General features: G+C 39.3%; 1 protein-coding gene and 1 pseudogene across 4 annotated transcripts in view; both read right to left on the reverse strand.

The window, feature by feature from the left end:
* Nucleotides 1–5,660: 5,660 nt before the first annotated feature.
* Nucleotides 5,661–6,743, reverse strand: LOC132127085 (C3a anaphylatoxin chemotactic receptor-like; annotated as a pseudogene).
* A 957-nt stretch (nucleotides 6,744–7,700) lies between these two features.
* Nucleotides 7,701–18,307, reverse strand: part of apc (APC regulator of WNT signaling pathway) — a 33,671-nt gene continuing 23,064 nt past the window's right edge. For 3 of the 4 annotated variants that reach the window (XM_059538709.1, XM_059538710.1, XM_059538712.1), the window contains 8 exons: nucleotides 17,666–17,764; nucleotides 17,200–17,578; nucleotides 16,088–16,183; nucleotides 15,839–15,978; nucleotides 15,675–15,752; nucleotides 15,417–15,533; nucleotides 15,108–15,322; nucleotides 7,701–15,016 (listed from right to left, as the gene is read on the reverse strand). In XM_059538709.1, the coding sequence (XP_059394692.1) occupies nucleotides 8,656–15,016; nucleotides 15,108–15,322; nucleotides 15,417–15,533; nucleotides 15,675–15,752; nucleotides 15,839–15,978; nucleotides 16,088–16,183; nucleotides 17,200–17,578; nucleotides 17,666–17,764 (7,485 nt within the window). In that variant the 3' untranslated portion in view covers nucleotides 7,701–8,655. The remainder of the gene's footprint in view (nucleotides 15,017–15,107; nucleotides 15,323–15,416; nucleotides 15,534–15,674; nucleotides 15,753–15,838; nucleotides 15,979–16,087; nucleotides 16,184–17,199; nucleotides 17,579–17,665; nucleotides 17,765–18,307) is intronic. The other variant, XM_059538711.1, reaches the window with a different exon arrangement.

Below are 18,307 nucleotides of genomic sequence, written 5' to 3' on the forward strand. Positions count from 1 at the left end.
CATATTTTGCCTGGAAATGCTTCCAACACGCTTGCGTGTCACGTGAAAAATAGGCATCGGTTCTATTTCTAGCATGCACGCGTTTTCCGCACGGCTTAAGCCGCGCCTGAGACGCACGTCTTACGCAGGCAGTCTGCAAGCTCTAACCTGTTAACTATGAACATGGGAGCTTAATTAAAAACGGTCACACCACGCAACTATGGCAATTGTTCACTAATGCCTGCTCGGGCGTCTGATTGCACATTGACACGTCAAAAGCGTGCGATTTTACAGCAAAACGCGCATCCTTGACACGTGATTTACCATAAAAATGCGCGTTCTTAGCGTGCGCTTTGGGATTGCGGAAAACGCGGGTCAGAAGCACGCGTTTTTGTGCATCAAAATGCGCGTCCTCGACGTGTGATTTGCAGTAAAAACGCGAGTTCTTAGCGTGCGTTTTGGAGTCACCAAAAACGCGCGTTTTTGACGTGCGTTTATCATAATAGAAACGGGCGTCCAAGATGTGCGTTTTGAGTCAGACAAAACATGCGTTTTGAACATGTAAACCGGTCAACCAAACTGGCGGTGCAAACGTCTTTTGAAGTATCCAAACAGGCGAAAGAAACATGCGCTCTCCTAGTGTTTTCAAAATGGCACGTTGAAAGCGTGTGCTCACTTCATAGGGCAGAAGAATAAGAATAAATTAATTTAAATAAATTTAGGCATTTAGCAGACGCTTTTATCCAAAGCGACTTACAGTGTATTCAGGCTAACATTTTTTTACCTAACATAACATATCAATATATAAAGTATATTATATATTAGGTAAAGTATAATATTATACATTATAATATATTATAATATTGTATCGTATTATAGTTATTATGTCCATGTTGTCTGTCTGGAACGCAGCATTAGGTTAACGTCAATAAATGATCGTGTACTACAATGAAGAGTCATGCTGACATTTCAGCACTTGATAAACGGATAGCGACTCCTAAGTAGCACTTAAAGGACAGCTACGTGCAACTGTGTTAAGTGTATTTTTGGGAAACGCACGTGAAACAATAACTAATGATCGTGAAATGACTCGTAGAAAACGTTCTTAAGCATCAAATCAATCGTTATTGGGAAACCCGGCCCTGATTAATTCATTGAAATAAATACATAAATATACTCCCCATTAATAAAACACCTGATGCTGTCGGGAGCTGACCAATTTTGTGAAATTCGCCTCGAAAGGACTAAGAGCACAATGAAGTTGCGATTGTAAGATGCAGTCTGTTAGACGCCCACGGGAGCATGACTTGACGCGCGACACCGCAGAAAATGTAGAGTTTAATAATATGAGCTACTCTCAAGAGATGTTTTGCCACATTTCTTCAATTAAGGATGATTGCTGCGTATATGGGTGTTTCCATTTGACTGAAAAATATTTTATCCTTGTTTTGTCCATTAACTGATCGTCTTGTCCCCTTTATATTTGTATATTATTATTATTTTTTATTATTATTATTATTATTGGTTATATTTTTATATTATATTGGTCTATATTCATCTTTTCCTTTCATTTCGATCTCTTTACTTAACGTTCTGAATACTTTTGTAAATAATAGCCTACTGTAAATGGTCGACATGCGAATCATGCTTTGACTATGCTGACTGGAATTTTTGCTGGAATGCATTTTAAATGTAACATATTTCATTTTATTTTGGCTAATTAATAGACAATAATTGTAAATACTATAGTGTTTCATTGAGGAATTAATAATTCACGTATAGTTTCATTTGTAAATGAAAGCACAACATGGTAATTTATCATCACGCATGGTCATAAATACAATCACAAATTCAAAACTTTCTTGGCTTAATTGTCTGATAAATGATAAATGAGCATCTTGTGTTTTCATTTACAAACGTGACATTACTACGTGAATGATTAATTCCTCAACAGAACACTATTGTACTTATAATTGTGGTCTATTATTTAGCCAAAATAAAATGAAATATATGTTAAATTTAAACCACAGACTATAGAATACCCGTATGTCTTAAAATGACTTTGACTGCATTCCAACAAAAATTCCAGTCAGCATAATCAAAGCATGATTTGCATGTTGACCATTTACAGTACGCTATTATTTACAAAAGCATTCAGAACGTTAAGTAAAGAGATCGAAATCAAAGGAAAAGATGAATATGAACGAATATAATATAAAAATATAACCAATAATTATAGGACAATAATAATATACAAATATTACGGGGAAAAGACGATCAAATAACAGACTCAAGACAATGATCAAATATTTTTCTTGTAGGCCTATTTTATATTATACACTTTATGTAACATTTCATGATAAACTTCATTTGAATGCGGACGATCGCATACAGCCCGGTAGCCAGGCCTATGGTTAATATAATAATTTAATAATGAAATAATTTATATTATAAATAATATAATAATCTCTTAATTCAATATAAAACATTAATGAATCCAACTCTGACAATCCCGGTGTTGGTATGGTCTCGCAGGTTTGTTTACGCACGAAACTCGTGGCCACGACATAATATCACGTTCCCAAGAGTTATTATGTCGTGGTGGTCATCTGTGCTGGTGCTACATGGTGCTACAGAGGTAACTTTAGATAGCAGCTAAAATGAACAAAATTCGTGTAAACTGTACCACACCACTGATCTACAATAAAGAGTTTACCAGACCCATTTCTTTAATGAAGCTTAACCACATTAAATTAAAATGTGTCATTTAAACGACATAACATCCCTCATTATGACCAAGTGGAAAAAAAGAATATGTATGCTGTAGCAATGCCTTACCGTGATAGCCCATATATAGCGGACCAATCATTACAGACTTCTGCCCTATGAAGTGAGCACACGCTTTCAACGTGCCATTTTGAAAACACTAGGAGAGCGCATGTTTCTTTCGGCTGTTTGGATACTTCAAAAGACGTTTGCACCGCCAGTTTGGTTGACCGGTTTACATGTTCAAAACGCATGTTTTGTCTGACTCAAAACGCACGTCTTGGACGCCCGTTTCTATTATGATAAACGCACGTCAAAAACGCGCGTTTTTGGTGACTCCAAAACGCACGCTAAGAATGCGCGTTTTTACTGCAAATCACACGTCCAGGACGCGCGTTTTGATGCACAAAAATGCGCGCTTCTGACCCGCGTTTTCCGCAATCCCAAAGCGCACGCTAAGAACGCGCGTTTTTATGGTAAATCGCTCGTCAAGGACGCGCGTTTTGCTGTAAAATCGCACGCTTTTGACGTGTCAATGTGCAATCAGACGCCCGAGCAGGCGTTAGTGAACACTTTGGCTTGCCAAACGCAGCTGAGACGCTTGCGCCACGCATCCCGTGTGTCGCCGGCCTAATAAGACACATGCACCCAGCCGCACGCATGCGCTTTGAGGAGGACATGCACGCTCAGGCTCACGCATTCGCATTCATATGTAAATGTAAAAGTTTTTCACGAGGTGAAATCCTATTTTAAAAAGGTGGAGATTACTTTTTTAAGAGTACCATTAAGACTGTTGGCTAGGTCACGGCTCGGATTTATATAAAATTAAGACTTTGTTGAACATCTACACTAATAATGTCCGATTGCTTTGCATATGTAACGTTACCTATGTAGATGGTCCGCATATTGGCAAGATACATTATTAATTAATGGTAATCCAAATTTGTAAGGTGGTATGCTTGACGAAAAAAAAAGATTAACAACAACATTAAATAGGTTACCTATGCGCAGTAAAAAAAAAAAATCAAGAATATCCCTTAAGAAAAAGTAGTATACTTCAAGTTTATTTTACTTATACTTTAGTATACTTTAGTATACTTAAGTAAAGTTCAAGAATATTTTTAAATATACTTTATGTAGTAAGTATAGTAGTATACTTGCAAGTGTACTGTTTCAATACTCCTTGGGACTAAATTGGCCCACTTTTTATAAAAGTCTACTTTTAAGTATATTTAAGTATAACACCAGCCAAATTTGAATACACTACCTCTATGTTTGTAGTTTGTACTGCAATTATACTAAAAGTTAACTTATAGGTATACTCACGGTTTACTAATTAAATACTTTGTACACTTTGAAGTATAGTCTCAGTAAACTACTAGTCTAGTAGTTTTATACTGCAAGTATACTCATAAGTCTTCTTTAAGTGAACTTTAAGTATATACTATCCCTATTTAGGTTTTAATGTGTATATATTTTGGTACATAAATATCTGAAAATACAAAACATCAAAAGAAAGAACAGAGAAATCTGCTTGTAAATAAAAACATTTAATTCTAGCTTCATGCATTATTTTGTTATTTTATAAAAAATAAAGAAATAACATTTTGAACAAAAAGCTGAAAAAAGACTATAAATTCGACTCAGAATGATAATCCAAACGTAGATGCAGTCGATGAACACCCCAAAGCTTGACTGTAATTATTACCTCTTTATCTGTCATTTTATTCCATAATGTTACAGTTTTGATGCTGTTTGATGTCAGATGATGGTGTTAGATTACATGTGTTAGTATCTGGCGTTTCTTTTTTTCTTCTTCACTTGTGTTATTTTGGAAATTCTGTGCAGAAGATATGTACTAGCGCCCTCTACTGTATAACAATGAAAACACATATTCTAGGAGTATAGCTCAAATATATTTTAACTTTTTGTAAGTATAAGTCAAGTATACTTAAGTCAAGTATATTTCTGAGGAATACATAAAGCCCATTTCTGAGAAGTACATAAAAAAATAAACTAAAAGCATACTTTCATATTTTTAGTTTAAAAGAAGTATACTAATAGCACAAAAAACCTGTACTACCCTTACGAAAATTAACCATGGTTTTACTACAAAACCATGTTTAATCATGGTTAACTTTCATATGGATCATTTAAGCTCAATTTGTAGCCTACTTCACTTACCTGATTATAAAAGTAAACTACTATTAATACAACAGACATTAAAGTGAAATAGGCATTTTATTTTAAGAACTGAGAGACAATGTAAAGTCAATAAGTCATTTTCACCAAAAGGGTAACCAGGATAATTACAAAGCTAATGCAAATAAACTAACAAAATTAAATGACATAAAATATGATTTGGGTTTAAATAGCAGTTGTATTTTGTGAGAAGAAAAAGCGAGTGATGTGAGAGACATTTGGAAGGCTGTGTAGGACTTCATCCCATCAAGACACAACATTGACTTACTCGAAGCTTACAGCATCTGCCTAAAAATAGCATCAGAATTACAATCTGCTTTCGAGCTTTTGGTACATGAGAAATCGCTTTGTCATGAACTAGTTCACAAAAACCCTGCTAATTCAAACAAAAATGGAGCATTGCTGAATGTAAAGCAGTGACTTATTGTAACATAAAACCTTATCATGTGTATGTTTTATTGCAGAAGTTTTTGAACCGATCATTTTAGATGCACTTAATGAATTTCCTAACTTCCTGACAAAGAAACCATAACGGACACTTCCTAACAGTGCTAAAGTGAGCTGTTTTGCATATCTGAAGTTTCAGTTTCAAATAAATATTTATGTCAAGATAGTTCACAGGAGTATTTGGTCTAGAAAATTACTCTGATGATAATGCAAAAAAAACATTTGGCATATGACCTGAACTCAGTATAAATGAGCTGATATCTTCTCTACACTGAGTGTGTGTGTTGTGACTGTGTGGATCATGACGCTTGTGTCCCCTCCTCAGAGAAAACTCTTTCAAAAACTCGTCTTAGAGAAAGTTTAACCTTACTTTTGAAATCCTGCCCCATGAAAACATACAGAATGGGGTTCAGACAGCTGTTGACATACGCCAAAGAGACGGCCAGAGAATCCACTACGGAAGCCAATGAGGAACTGGATTTCTCTCCGTATATGACTATCAAATCTACTATGTGATACGGCAGCCAGCACAGAAAAAAGGCCACGATTACAGTCAACATGATGGGAAACGCTCGTCCAGAGTGAAAATGACTCCTGCCTAACTTGTGTGCGATGAATCCGTAGCATGTTGTGATGCATATGAGAGGAACCAAAAAGCCAAACACAAATCTGATGATGGTTAACCTTCCAGATGTTGCACGGTTTGAATCACCTTCTTCATCAGCATGAAAAGTGCAAAGTGTGATGTTAAACTCCTCATTAATGAAAATTTGCCTTGATAACATAAAAGGAAAGCTGAGCAACAAAGCCAAGACCCAGGCCGCGACACAGGACAGTCGCGCAATCAACAAATTACGATGATTTTGAGCCCAAACTGGCGTGATCACCTGTACAAACCGATCCAGACTAATCAAGTTCAAGGTGAAAACGCTGGAAAACATGGTGATGACTATAATGAAGGGGAGAATCTTGCACATGACTAATCCATACGGCCAGTGGTGCTCAAGGACAATCTGCGCCACACTGAAGGGTATGGAAAGGCAGCACAGGAGGTCTGCAGTTGCTAGATTGAGAAACCATATTGTATTAACCATCCTCTTCATCTTCAATCCAGCGATGTACACAACAAACATGTTTCCGGGAACTCCGAGGAGGAACGTCAGGCAGTAGATGACCAGAGAAAGTATCCTTATGGACTCTTTTACTTCTGAAGACACAGGGTCTGTCTCACTGTCATTAAAACACCACACACAGTTATGTCCACTTGAGGATTCATTGATGTAATCGTCTGAAAAGGTCTGGTTCATTTTGCTCGAGTTGCTGCTATCCATAGTGCTCTGTCTGTCCTTTAAATAGATCACATATTATCAGTGCCATTTGTTTCACTTTGCAGATGCTTTTATCCTTTTTATCCATTTTATGAGGAAAATAATAAACATCAATTAAATCAAATTTTCAATATTTAAATGTACTGTATATATTATGTAATCACTAAAGTAAATGTCCACATGGTTTGAATTGCACTCGAGTTTCACAGATCCAATATAAATGTCTAGTACTCACCTCACCAGCTGCTCTGTACACAGGCGACACTTGCCCCTCTTTCCACTTTAAGGCAAAACCACAGGAAATGGGAGGAAGTCCTGCTGATTTGACGAAACCACTACAAAGGGTGTTTGCTCGAGTAAATTTCCTTTTGAGCAAACTATAATTTCAGTATTCAGTCTAGAATGCTGTTCTTGAAGCAAACTGAAGGATTTCTGGGAAAACGTTTGATCATTTAATCTCTCACATTCGGTGAGACCATATCCACAACTTGGTGCAGAAGTAACATGACCAGTGCTTATTTGACTGCTTATCATTTCTGTGAAAAAGGCTGCAACCACCTAACAGCCCTCGAATGAACTGTGTACTCCATGCACTATATATGGCAGTGGCATCTTAATGTGTCTACGTGCATTTACAAAAAAAATGGCCGATAACAGTCTGGACTTTTGGCTAGTCCTGCATTCCTAAGAGCTGGCTGCATGTGAATCATGAAGGAATTTAAATATTTGCCTTACTAAATTGGACGAGTAATTGGTATACATTAAATGACCAAGTAGTTTAAAATTCTTTCATTTTTCTCTTCTTCCTGAAAAAAAAAAGAAGCCCACAAAATTGTGAGATCACAATTGGGATTACTTTTTTTTTTTTTTTTTTTGCTTAAAACATTTGTCTTTTTCCAGATTAACAGATGCATACATTTCATAAGAGGTGTATAATAAACAATCAGATCATACTCCCAAAAAAAATACAATTCGAGTAAATTTAATATTTTTTATTGGAAATATTTTGTCAACATTGATTTGACCACTTTTGAAATAAAATTTGATTATTTACACCTTGGTTTTGGCAAAACAGTCGAATTGAATTATGCGCTTAAGTACTAAATAAAAGGGGAAGCAAATGAGCTTTTAAAAAGGTACCAACACCAAAACCTACAGGAATAATTTAATTATCAAACATTACTTCAGTCCTTCAAAGTCTATCGTTTCATTGAAAAGACACCTGCCTCATCTGGCAACAACTATACACAACAGCAGAGCAATGGAACTATGTTTTTTATATATATAATCTATGTCAACCGTCAACATCATTCATCAGTTTTGAGGATTATTCCTTGCTTTTTCGAAAGCGCACACACAAAAGTGTAATATGTTACACTACAGCTATCAGTACAGGTCATATGTCCACAGAAATGTTTATCTTTATAGGAAATACTATACCACTGAATCGGTTCATGCAAGGAGAAAATTCATTATGTAACATACAATATGCAACAATGAATGAGTTTAACATTTTAATTAATACAGGTTTACAGTTAAAAAAAAAAACTGCATTAGAATTGAATTCCACCAGAACTTGAACAGCATCCCAAATAGTCCACCATTAGTCAATATTCTTATCAAGTCAAGGTAAATAAAGGAATCTGATGTGTGGTTAAATTAAATATATACATAAATCTGTACAGTACAAATTGTCAAATATCTCCGCCCTCCCTACTGCTGCTTCTCTGGATTTGAAACCAACATTAGCTTAAACAGCAATCAACCAGCAAGAATACGTTTCTTAATAGACGCTGAAACAACAATAAGTTCTAAGAAAGTGGCCTCCACAGAGGTTTCTCCACAAAAACACAAAGCAAATTATAAACAAGGCCAGAGTCTGTAATAAGTGTTTTCTGGCTTTTGCCATAAAGGTTTATGAGCAAGTCCAAACTTAGACAGAAGTGACGATGTAAGACCCACTTTCAGTCGTGTCTCCTTTAGTGTCTCTTTTTTTTGCATTGCTTGTAATAGGTGTTGGGATCTGGGATGGTCTTGGAGTTGTGCTGTCGGCACTACTCTTTCTGGGGCTTGGTGTGTAATTAAAAGGACTTACCCTAGCAGCCACAGCACCACTAGGGGAGCTGTGTTTGCTGGAGTTAGTTGAACTAAACGGTGTGCGTTCAGCAACTGGGAATTCATGAACCTCTGTGCCAGTGTTTGGGTTACTTGGAGCAGGCTTGATATCGACAACTTTATCAAGAGACTCGCTACTTCTGAGTAAATTCAGATTTGTTTCTGAACCAAGGTGGCCTATAGCTGCATTCTCACTTGCTAGTGGCTGTTTTGAGTTTGATTCGCTTGAGTCCCTGTCACAAGGTAGCCCTTTGCTTGACTGACTGTCGATAACAGGAGGTGTGTTTGCTGTGGGTGATTTACTAGACCTTGGATTGTTTATGGGACAGTCTTCGATTCTCACCCAGACATCTTCTTTCTTGGACATAGCAGCACCCAATGAATGAGCAGCATCACCAGTTGAATCTGGTAAGTCTAAAGTCATAGAAGGTGCATATGAGCTTTCACTCTCTTTCATTTTCCTCCATGTTCCTTTGCGTTCCAGCCCCCCCTCTTTGCCTGATTTTTGAGGTGGATTAGCAGGTTGCCGTTCATCCTCGCTTCTACCCTTTTCACTAGACTCAGATGAAGCAGAAAGAATGGAAGAGCTGCTGCCGGTTCTTTTCCAAGTGCCTACTCTTGGGAGAGATGATGAATGTTTGCTGTGCTCCCTTTTCCATGTCCCCGTCCTGTTTATTGGGAGCCTGGAAGGGCTTTCTGAATGGGATCGGGAGATGTCATGCCTTCGGAGTGACTTAGAATCACCATTCTCTGCAGTGTTCTGACCGTGAGGAGACTTTCTCCAACCACTTCCCTGGCAGGGAAGACTAAGTGACATATCCGTTAAGGATGGACTAGATACTGGAGTCTGTGACTGGCTTGTAGACGAAGGGGACAGGGACTCGAAAGATGCAGACTCCTCTAATTTCCTTTTTAGTGTTGGACTAGGAGCTTCTTTGATAAATGTTGACTGACGAACAAGTCCAGGCTTCTCAGACCGGTCAGACTCACTCCCACTTGATTTGGTAGATGACATTCTGGACAACTCTGCCTTCTTTGGAGGACCTGAGGCTCCGCACTGGCTTAGACTTTTTGAGGCAGATTCACTTCTAGGAATTCCACTGGTGCTTCTATGCAAGCCACTCTGCTTCGTTGGTGTTTGCTGGCCCAGTTGCCTCCCCGGAGAAGTGTAAGCCATGCGTCCGGATCCTGAAGATTTTGTTGAAGCAGAACTGGGGGAGGCAGTGCGAGGCAGCTGAGATAATTTGTTAGATGGGCTCAAACCACTCCTACCAGGTGAAACTGAGGCACGGCCAGGGGACTGCATGGGCCTTGTTAGAGATTGCTGAACTGGTCTAGAAGGTGTGGAGTCTCTAGACCCAGATCGAGAGGAACCTTTACTTGACCCTCCTTGAGACGATGCTGCGTCCCTGGCAGGAGTAGGTTCAGAACTTGCTGGGATTTTCATGGTTCTTGGAGAGTTTCCAGGACCAGGTGCTTGAGATGGTGGTTTTGACATTTGGCCACGTGGAGGGGGCTTTTTCGGTACTGGACTGGTGCTAGGAGAGCTGCTCCTCACACCAGGTACATGAATCATTGTCCTCCCTCTGGAGATCACAGGAGCTTGAGCTTGTCTGTGCTGAGAGGACATGCTTTCAAGACTGGGTCGGGGCTTTCCTGTTATTAGACTTTTATATACTTTCTTTCCTCCTTTCAGGCTCTTAGTTTCTTCCTCTTTCTTTTTGGACTCTAAAGTGCTTTTCTCACCAGGTTTTAGTATTCTTGGCCCTTTATTCATAGCAGGCTTATTGTCCTCCTGATTTAAAGAAAGATGGAAGGGGGATCCAATGGAAATGCCTGATTTGAGAGACAGAATAGAGTCTGAATCAGAGGAACCTTGTCTTGAGAGACTCGCTGCAGCCTGATGAAGACTGCTAACTATAGAATTGGCACCCTCTTGAATGGCTTTCCAATCAAATGATTCAGAGTCTGGTGATAAGGCTTGCTCTGAAACAGGGCTATGTGTGTCTGTGAGGTCTAATATAAGATCTGGTTCCTCTGCTAAAATACCATCAGCCAACATGCTCTTTTCTTCCTTAACCCCAGTTTCCTCAGTCTTACTTCTTGGTGGCTGTTTCTTTTTCTTTGGCATCGCAGAACTGATGCATTCTTGGAGAAGGTCATCTTCAGAATCAATACTGAGAGAGCTAAGGGAGCTATTTCTAGAGAAGCAAACAGGTGTGTCCTCAACATGAAAGGCCTTTGGTGCATAACCAGAAGCTTGTGGCCTGGGCACTTCCATCTGAGTTGCATCGTCTTTGTGTGAGCAATCTTTGTTGTTGTTTTCTTGGTCAATGTCACTTAATGAGCTAAGGGATGAGTTTCTTGAAAAACATACAGGTGTGTCTTCAATGGAAAACTTCTGCTTTTCATCACACACTGCAGCTGTATTTTCTTTGGGTGCTTGTGGAAAACCTGGTTTTTGAAGGGGTTTTATTGGAGCTGTCTGAAATGCTGATACTCTGTTGGTGTTTACTGGCTGTTCTACACTGCACTTCAAAGGGGGAACTTTTCTTTGCTCTTTATCTTTTCGCAGCTCAGCTTTTTCTTTAGACAAGTCAAGATCATCATCCTCAAAGTCAAGTGAACTCAGTGAATCATTGCGAGAGAAGCAATAAGGTGTGCCCTCAATTGGTGTGTAATGATGTGGAGAATCAAAGGCAAACCCAGGACGTGTTTTCACCTCGGGATTAGCAGGCTTATCAGCAAACTCTCTTGTGACAATTTTGGGCTCTTGCTTTTCTGTTTCTTTGTTTTTATCTGGATATGATGCTGCTTCTGACAAGCTATTAGGAGCCTCTGGCCGTTTGAGCATCCTTGCTCTGTACTCACTGCTTTGTGGCATAGGTTTTACAGGAGAAGTTGGCTTTTTCTTTTCCAAGTCTTGCTGAACTAGGTTGCCAGTGGCGGTAGATGGATGCTGGGCCTGTTCAGGCATCTTCTGCACTCTAAATGGCTTGTGTATTTTGCCTTTGGGCATTGCTGAATTGATACACTCTGCAAGAATATCGTCCCCTTCATTCTCAGCCAGGGCAGACTGCATGGGAGGTGATAAACCTGTATCTTTAGCCTCTGCACTTTTCCCCTCTGGCAGAGTGTCTCGTCTTTGACCAGATGTTTCTGCAAGGTGAGCTGAACTTTCAATACCCGCCAACTCATTCGGGGGTGAATCAATTGTGAGGTCACTGAGAGACGTTGCTGTGGAAAAGTTAATGGGTGTTCCCTCCACACAGTACACCCGGGGCATGTCCTCACAGTGTGTGAGGGGAATATGCTTCTGCTGCTGTCCACGGTTTTGGGGTGGCAACAATTTATAAACTGGGAGCTGACTTGGCTTGCGAGCCACGGGTGGCGGTATTCTAGAGGAGCTTGAGTCCGATTGCTTTTTCGGTTTTCTTGATGATTTTGTTGGCATCGCTGAATTAATACAAGCCTCTAGAATCTCTATGTCATCATCATCATCCGAGTCATCCAAGATGTCTTTTCTAGGTTCAATTGTTGATGGTGGTTTCTCTTGAACCTTGGGTTCTTGAATGTCTTCTTTCTCAAGCTCTGTTTCATTGCACTGGTCATCCTTATGAACTGGGGGCATTATCTTCAGCTCAACATCTTTCTGAATAAAGGGCTCATCTAAACTTAGTGCACTAAGACTCGAAGCACAAGAGAAGCCATCTGGAGTGCTTTCTGTGGCAAAATGTAAAAGAGTATCATTATCTGGTAAAACCTGCACTTTTTGTACAGCAGCACTTACAACTGCATGTCTTGGAGCCAAATCACGTTTTTCAGAAAGGGGTGGCACAGTAACTTTTTGTTTCACTGATGTGGTTCGTGGTGGTGGAGGTGGTGGTGTCTTGTTGCGACTTGGTGGCATTGTTAGTCCTGGGCTATCAGGCAGATCACTCGGACTGATAATCCCACTTACCATCCCACTGCATGGCTCACTCTGCACAGAACTTGCAATGGAATGACTCTCAAAACTGTCAAGGGAGCTGACAGACGTGCATCTGCTGAACATGAGTGGAGTCTCTTGTAAATAATGTTCAGGGGGACTTTTGGGTGTCTGGGCACCACTTTTGGATGGTGACTTGGCACCTGATGAAAATTCCACTGTTTTGTGATGCCTGGAAGCATCTCCATGTCCTAAGTGATGTCGTGGAGGCTTGATGCGAACATAATGGCCTGACCCTTGGCTCTCAGATGTGCGCTGGTCTGATGCAATGTTACTAGTGGATTCTTTTTCTGATATAGGTAGAGTTGGGTAGTTATTGGCTGAGTTGACATTACGTTTGCAGCTCTCCATTTCATCTTCCTCGGAGGACAATGATGATAAAGAGCTACCACGTGAGAAACAAATGGGCGTGTCCTCCACACAATATGTCTGTAATGTTTCTTGATTTATCGTGGGAGCCTTGCATGCTGGATTCTTCTGAACTGCTCTTGTTGGTCCTGCTCTGCTTTGAGCAGACGAAGGATGGAGCTGCTTTTGCCTACTCTGGTTCTTTAAAGAAGCCACAGAGGAGGAACTGGCTTGGCTTAAATGGTCTTTGACAGAACCTTGGGAAGAAGATGGCTTTGAATGACTAAACATGGCCTTCTTGGAGGAAGCATCAGAGTACTTCAAACTGTAATCAATAGGCTGTTCTACATGATGATCCTCACTGTATTTCATACTGTAGTTTGGAGTTTGCTCATCCAGCTGCTCTTCTTCTGAATAACGCTCACTGTAGTTTGTTGGTTTGTCGTCGGCATAATCATCAACAGTGCAGATAGTCTGAGAGATCTTTTTGTTAAGTCCATGACTTGACCCACTGTTAATTTGTTCATTTGAGCCCCTTGACCTAAATCCAGGCAGGTCCTGTTGAACAAACCTGGGCTGGTACTTTTTTAGTTTATCTTCTCCTTCACTGCTGGCTTCAGTGTACATGGGGTATCCTGGGCTTTGTGATCTCGGTGGTTTCTGATCTGGCCGCTTCATTTCATCATCAAGGAGCTTAGGCCTTGCCCACCTTTCATTCTGGGTTGGGCTTTGTCGACCAGAGTTGAGCTGTTCATCAGAATACTTCAAACTGTAGTTAATAGGTGTATCCAGATCCCCATTGTCATCTTCCATGTGATTCGCATTGTGTATTTTATGGGCAAGATCCGCAGGATATTTTCTGTAGACACAACATTTGCCTTCATCATCTTCTGAATAGGAATCCACTGAGGGCTTCATTTGACCTCTCTTTCCATAGCCATCAGTGCTGTTGACACTATTCAGACTGTCATTAGAAGCTCTGTACTCAATTTTGGGCATTGGGCACGGTCTGCCCGAAGGGTCAGTTTTGCTGTAGTTGTACATATTTTGGTGACCATGAACAGCAGTTTGGCGTCGGATCATGTCGTCTTGCACAACGTGAGGGTCTGGTGTAGATCCTGCGGTTCTCTCATCCATACTTAAGTGCATGATTTGCACTTCCTCCATAACTACCGCAATTTGAGCTGCAGTTGTGGGAATCTGCACCATTCGCTTGGCAGCCTCTGCATCGGAATGGAAACCCCTTCGCTCTCGATCTTGACTTCGGTCCCTCTCAGCTCGGACACTTTCTCCATTTCCTCTGTTCTCTCTGGATGATGGGCTTGAGAGCACTGGGGTGTTCATATAAGGTGATCGAACTCCAACTCCATTGGGGTTATAGCCATCTGATCGACAGACACCATCATAATCGCCGTAGACGTTATGCTTATGCCTTGGCTTGGGCCGATGGGAGGCTTTTGGGCTCAGGTTATCAATGTTATCGAAGGTTTCAGAGAGGTGCTGTGCATCTAGTTCTTCAATAAGTGCTTTCTGTTTTCTGACATGCAGGGACGGTAGACTGGATCCAGGAGACATGATGTTGGCATCCTTATACTTGGCAGGCCGATTGGCCATGAGGTTTCTCAAAGCAGCAGCACTTCCCATAGCTATCATCTTGTGCTTGGAGTGAATGAGGTTCTTCAGCATGCTGACTGCCCCCATATCCCATAATGCCTCTTGATCTTTTGCATTCCGAGCAGAAAGGTTCCAAAGCGTCCCACAGGCATTGCTCACTATCGTCAGACTGTGTGATTTAAGGTGCTGAAGTAGAGTCTGAAGACAGCTGTTTTCCCTTAATATTTGCCTGAAATAAACAAAAAGAGGAAAACGTTTGCTGCCATGAGGACATATTCAAAATTTGTGAGCGTATGCAGCTTTATTAAAGCATACTCTACCTGTGCTCTTCATTTGTGGCAATTAGGCTTGACACGTTTCTCAAGATGCCACCACCACTTTCTATTATGGCAAGAGTGTTGGTTTGGCTTCTGTATGTTAGAGTGCTCACTAAAAATGCCAAAGCTCCAGGAACAGTACAGATATCAGCTTTGTTTTCAGTGCAATGTGCTGATAAGTTCCAAAGGGCGCTCAAGACGCTCTTTAATGTGGATTCCTGTAAGATAAAAAAAAAGACAATTTCCTTAGTGACTGAACGGGTTTGTTTGCATTCATGCAGAAATTATTCAAGAGTTTCAAAGACTCCTCACCTTCTGAACCTCTAAGGCACACTCCATAAGGGCTCTAACACTGCCAACTTCTCGCAAGATCTTCTTACTGTTCACATCAGCTCGCCACGAGAGGTTCCTCAGAACACTGGCAATAACCTAAAGCAGTATAGAGCTTCTTAGTATAATAACTTAAGATGAATGTCTTTCCTTTTGGTGGCGTGCATGGCTATGCATATACTATGTTTTTAATAATTATTTAAATATTCAAATTATGACATGAATTTCAAACAATTATACCTGTTGTAGGTCCTCACTCTCTGACTTTAGTTGAGCTACCATGGCTCTCATGCAACCTTTCATTGAGCAAAGTGTAGCCTGCGGGCAAAACCAGAAAGTAATTAAATGCAATAATAAACACTAAATGGAAATGATGAGAGACAATGATAAGAGAAATAACACACCTTGTTGGCTACATCTCCAAAGGTTAGATTAGTTAAAGCCATACCAGCATATCGTCTTAGTGTAACACTGTAGTGATCATTGGTAAGACCGTAAATCTCACAGTCTACCTGGAGCAGCTCCCCAATCGCCTGAAGACCACCTGCATAAACAAAGCATTGAAATATTCAGCCAATGAGATTTACATTTTAGGTTTTTCAACGTCTTGCAAGAACAAACAGAAGTTTCATTTATAATTTTGGAAAACCTACCAAGCTCATTCATTGCATGCCTGTGCTCTTCATCAAAGGAAAGTTTCATGAGAACACAAACCGCTGGGCAAATCTGATGCTCGACTGGTGAAGGCACTGCAGTGAAGGCAAACGTATGTTAATGAGGTTGTGTAGCTCCACATATATTAATTATGCAGAGTTATTAAATTATCCATTTAAGCTCCTTCCCATTAGAGCATTTCGTGTGAATCACATTTATAAATAAATAAAAAAGTTAGTAGTACATGAGATAGAATAAAAAAAGCATTGAATTGCATTTACTACAGCAATATATTAGGGACATACAGGCCAGTATATTACAGTGGTCGACCTTTAAATGACTAATGCAGATGATTCAGATTCACTGCCTAATTTATGTTGATATATATATATAAAACAGGGTTGTTATGTACTAAAAATTACTATAGACTAAAACTGAAATATCATTTTTAAATATGTTGTTAACTGAAATAAAGCTGAAATAGAATAAAACATATTACATGCAAAACATCAACAACTTAAAAATTTTAAACTAAAAAAATGCAACTAACTGAAATACATTTAAGTACTAAAAATACTAAAACAAATCAAAATGAAATTAATATAAATATCTATATAAATAAAAAATATTATCTAGTAAAACAAATCTGTAATAGTGACAAAAGCACATCAAATTAATAAAACTAAAACTGCAAATATAAAACATTAAAACATAAAATTAACTATATTAAAAATAAATGAAAGCTAAAAAGAAATATTACATGATAAAAGCAATAAAAACTATATAATTTAAAATATAAAAAGATATTTCAATATATTAATATGTACTTTAATGACAGCTAAATGTGCACAAAAATTACTGAAATTAAAAGAACACATATTTGACTATACATTTACACTAAATTAAGTTTTAAAAAATTAATACAAAAAATGTTTCCATTTAAAATACTGTCAGTGAATTTTGAAACCAAGACAAGGATGAGAAAACACTTCTATTAATCCACACAGTAACTACAACTAAAAATAATGGTACCGCAAGGATACCATGTCACATCCCCCTGCGCTATTCCTGACACCAAACATACATCATTGCAAGATATATTGGGTCTCACTTGGGTTCTTGTCCTGGTCCACGCCACGCTCATGGCTTTCCTGCCACTCCCAGCAGGTCTCGCAGTAAGCCCTGATCTGCTCCAGCAGGTGGAGCACCCGGATCTCCCGCCGGCCGCGCTTGTCATCGGGCTGCGAGTGGATAATGTTATGCAGGGCGGCGCTGGCCCTCGCCCGGGCCTCTTTGCTGCCGCGGGAATTTCCAAGCAACACAGAGTCCTTGTCATTGCCGTGTAGAAGCTGGATAAGCAGCGGCAGACAGCCGGATTGACGCATAGCGATGCAGCTGTCCTGAGAGCTGGACATGGCCAGGAGCGTGCGAGACATGTCGTCTTTATCATGGGTGCCCAGCATGGACAACAGCGAGTACACCATTTCCACCTGAGCATATGCAGACTTGATTAAAGTGATGCATGATGCATGATGCTTTCAAGTCATTTTTGCATTGAGAATCTAGCATTAGTTAACCTTAGTGCCCAAATGGCTGGTCAGTCGGCGTGGAACGGAGTAACTTCCTGCACTGCTCATCTCACTGGCGGCATCATGATCGACCCGAGAACTGGAGCCCTGGCAGACAAAAACATATAAGGCAGATTCCAACAATGTTCTTAATAGACAATAAACAAGAAGGTCTCCTAATCAAAGGCCTTTTCAATTATACACCATACAAAAAAAATCAATAGGTACATATGCAAAAATGTCTAATTAAATCTAAATATAATTTTAATATTTATATTATTTATTTGTAATATTTAAATATTATATATTTATTTATAAAAATATTATTTTGTTTATAATTACTATTGTTTTCTTTGAAAATTGAATGATAAGGTAAGTGAATGCATCGTGTTTTATTATGTCACTGAATTTGTATTATAATAAAAAGACCTTTTAATCATCAATAGCATTATATATAGATTTTACACCGTACATTTACATCTTCAGCATGTCCACAATACAGTGTTTTGAATGCAGGGACTATGCATAGGTAAATATGTGAATATTCATATTTATATTTAAAAACAAATATAACATAAATAAATGTACATTTAGAAAATGTATTTACAAGTGTAAAAATTAATTTCAAGGTAAATAACATTTATAAATGTA

The sequence above is a fragment of the Carassius carassius genome, chromosome 45, assembly GCF_963082965.1.
Source record: "Carassius carassius chromosome 45, fCarCar2.1, whole genome shotgun sequence".
NCBI classification, from domain to species: domain Eukaryota; kingdom Metazoa; phylum Chordata; class Actinopteri; order Cypriniformes; family Cyprinidae; genus Carassius; species Carassius carassius.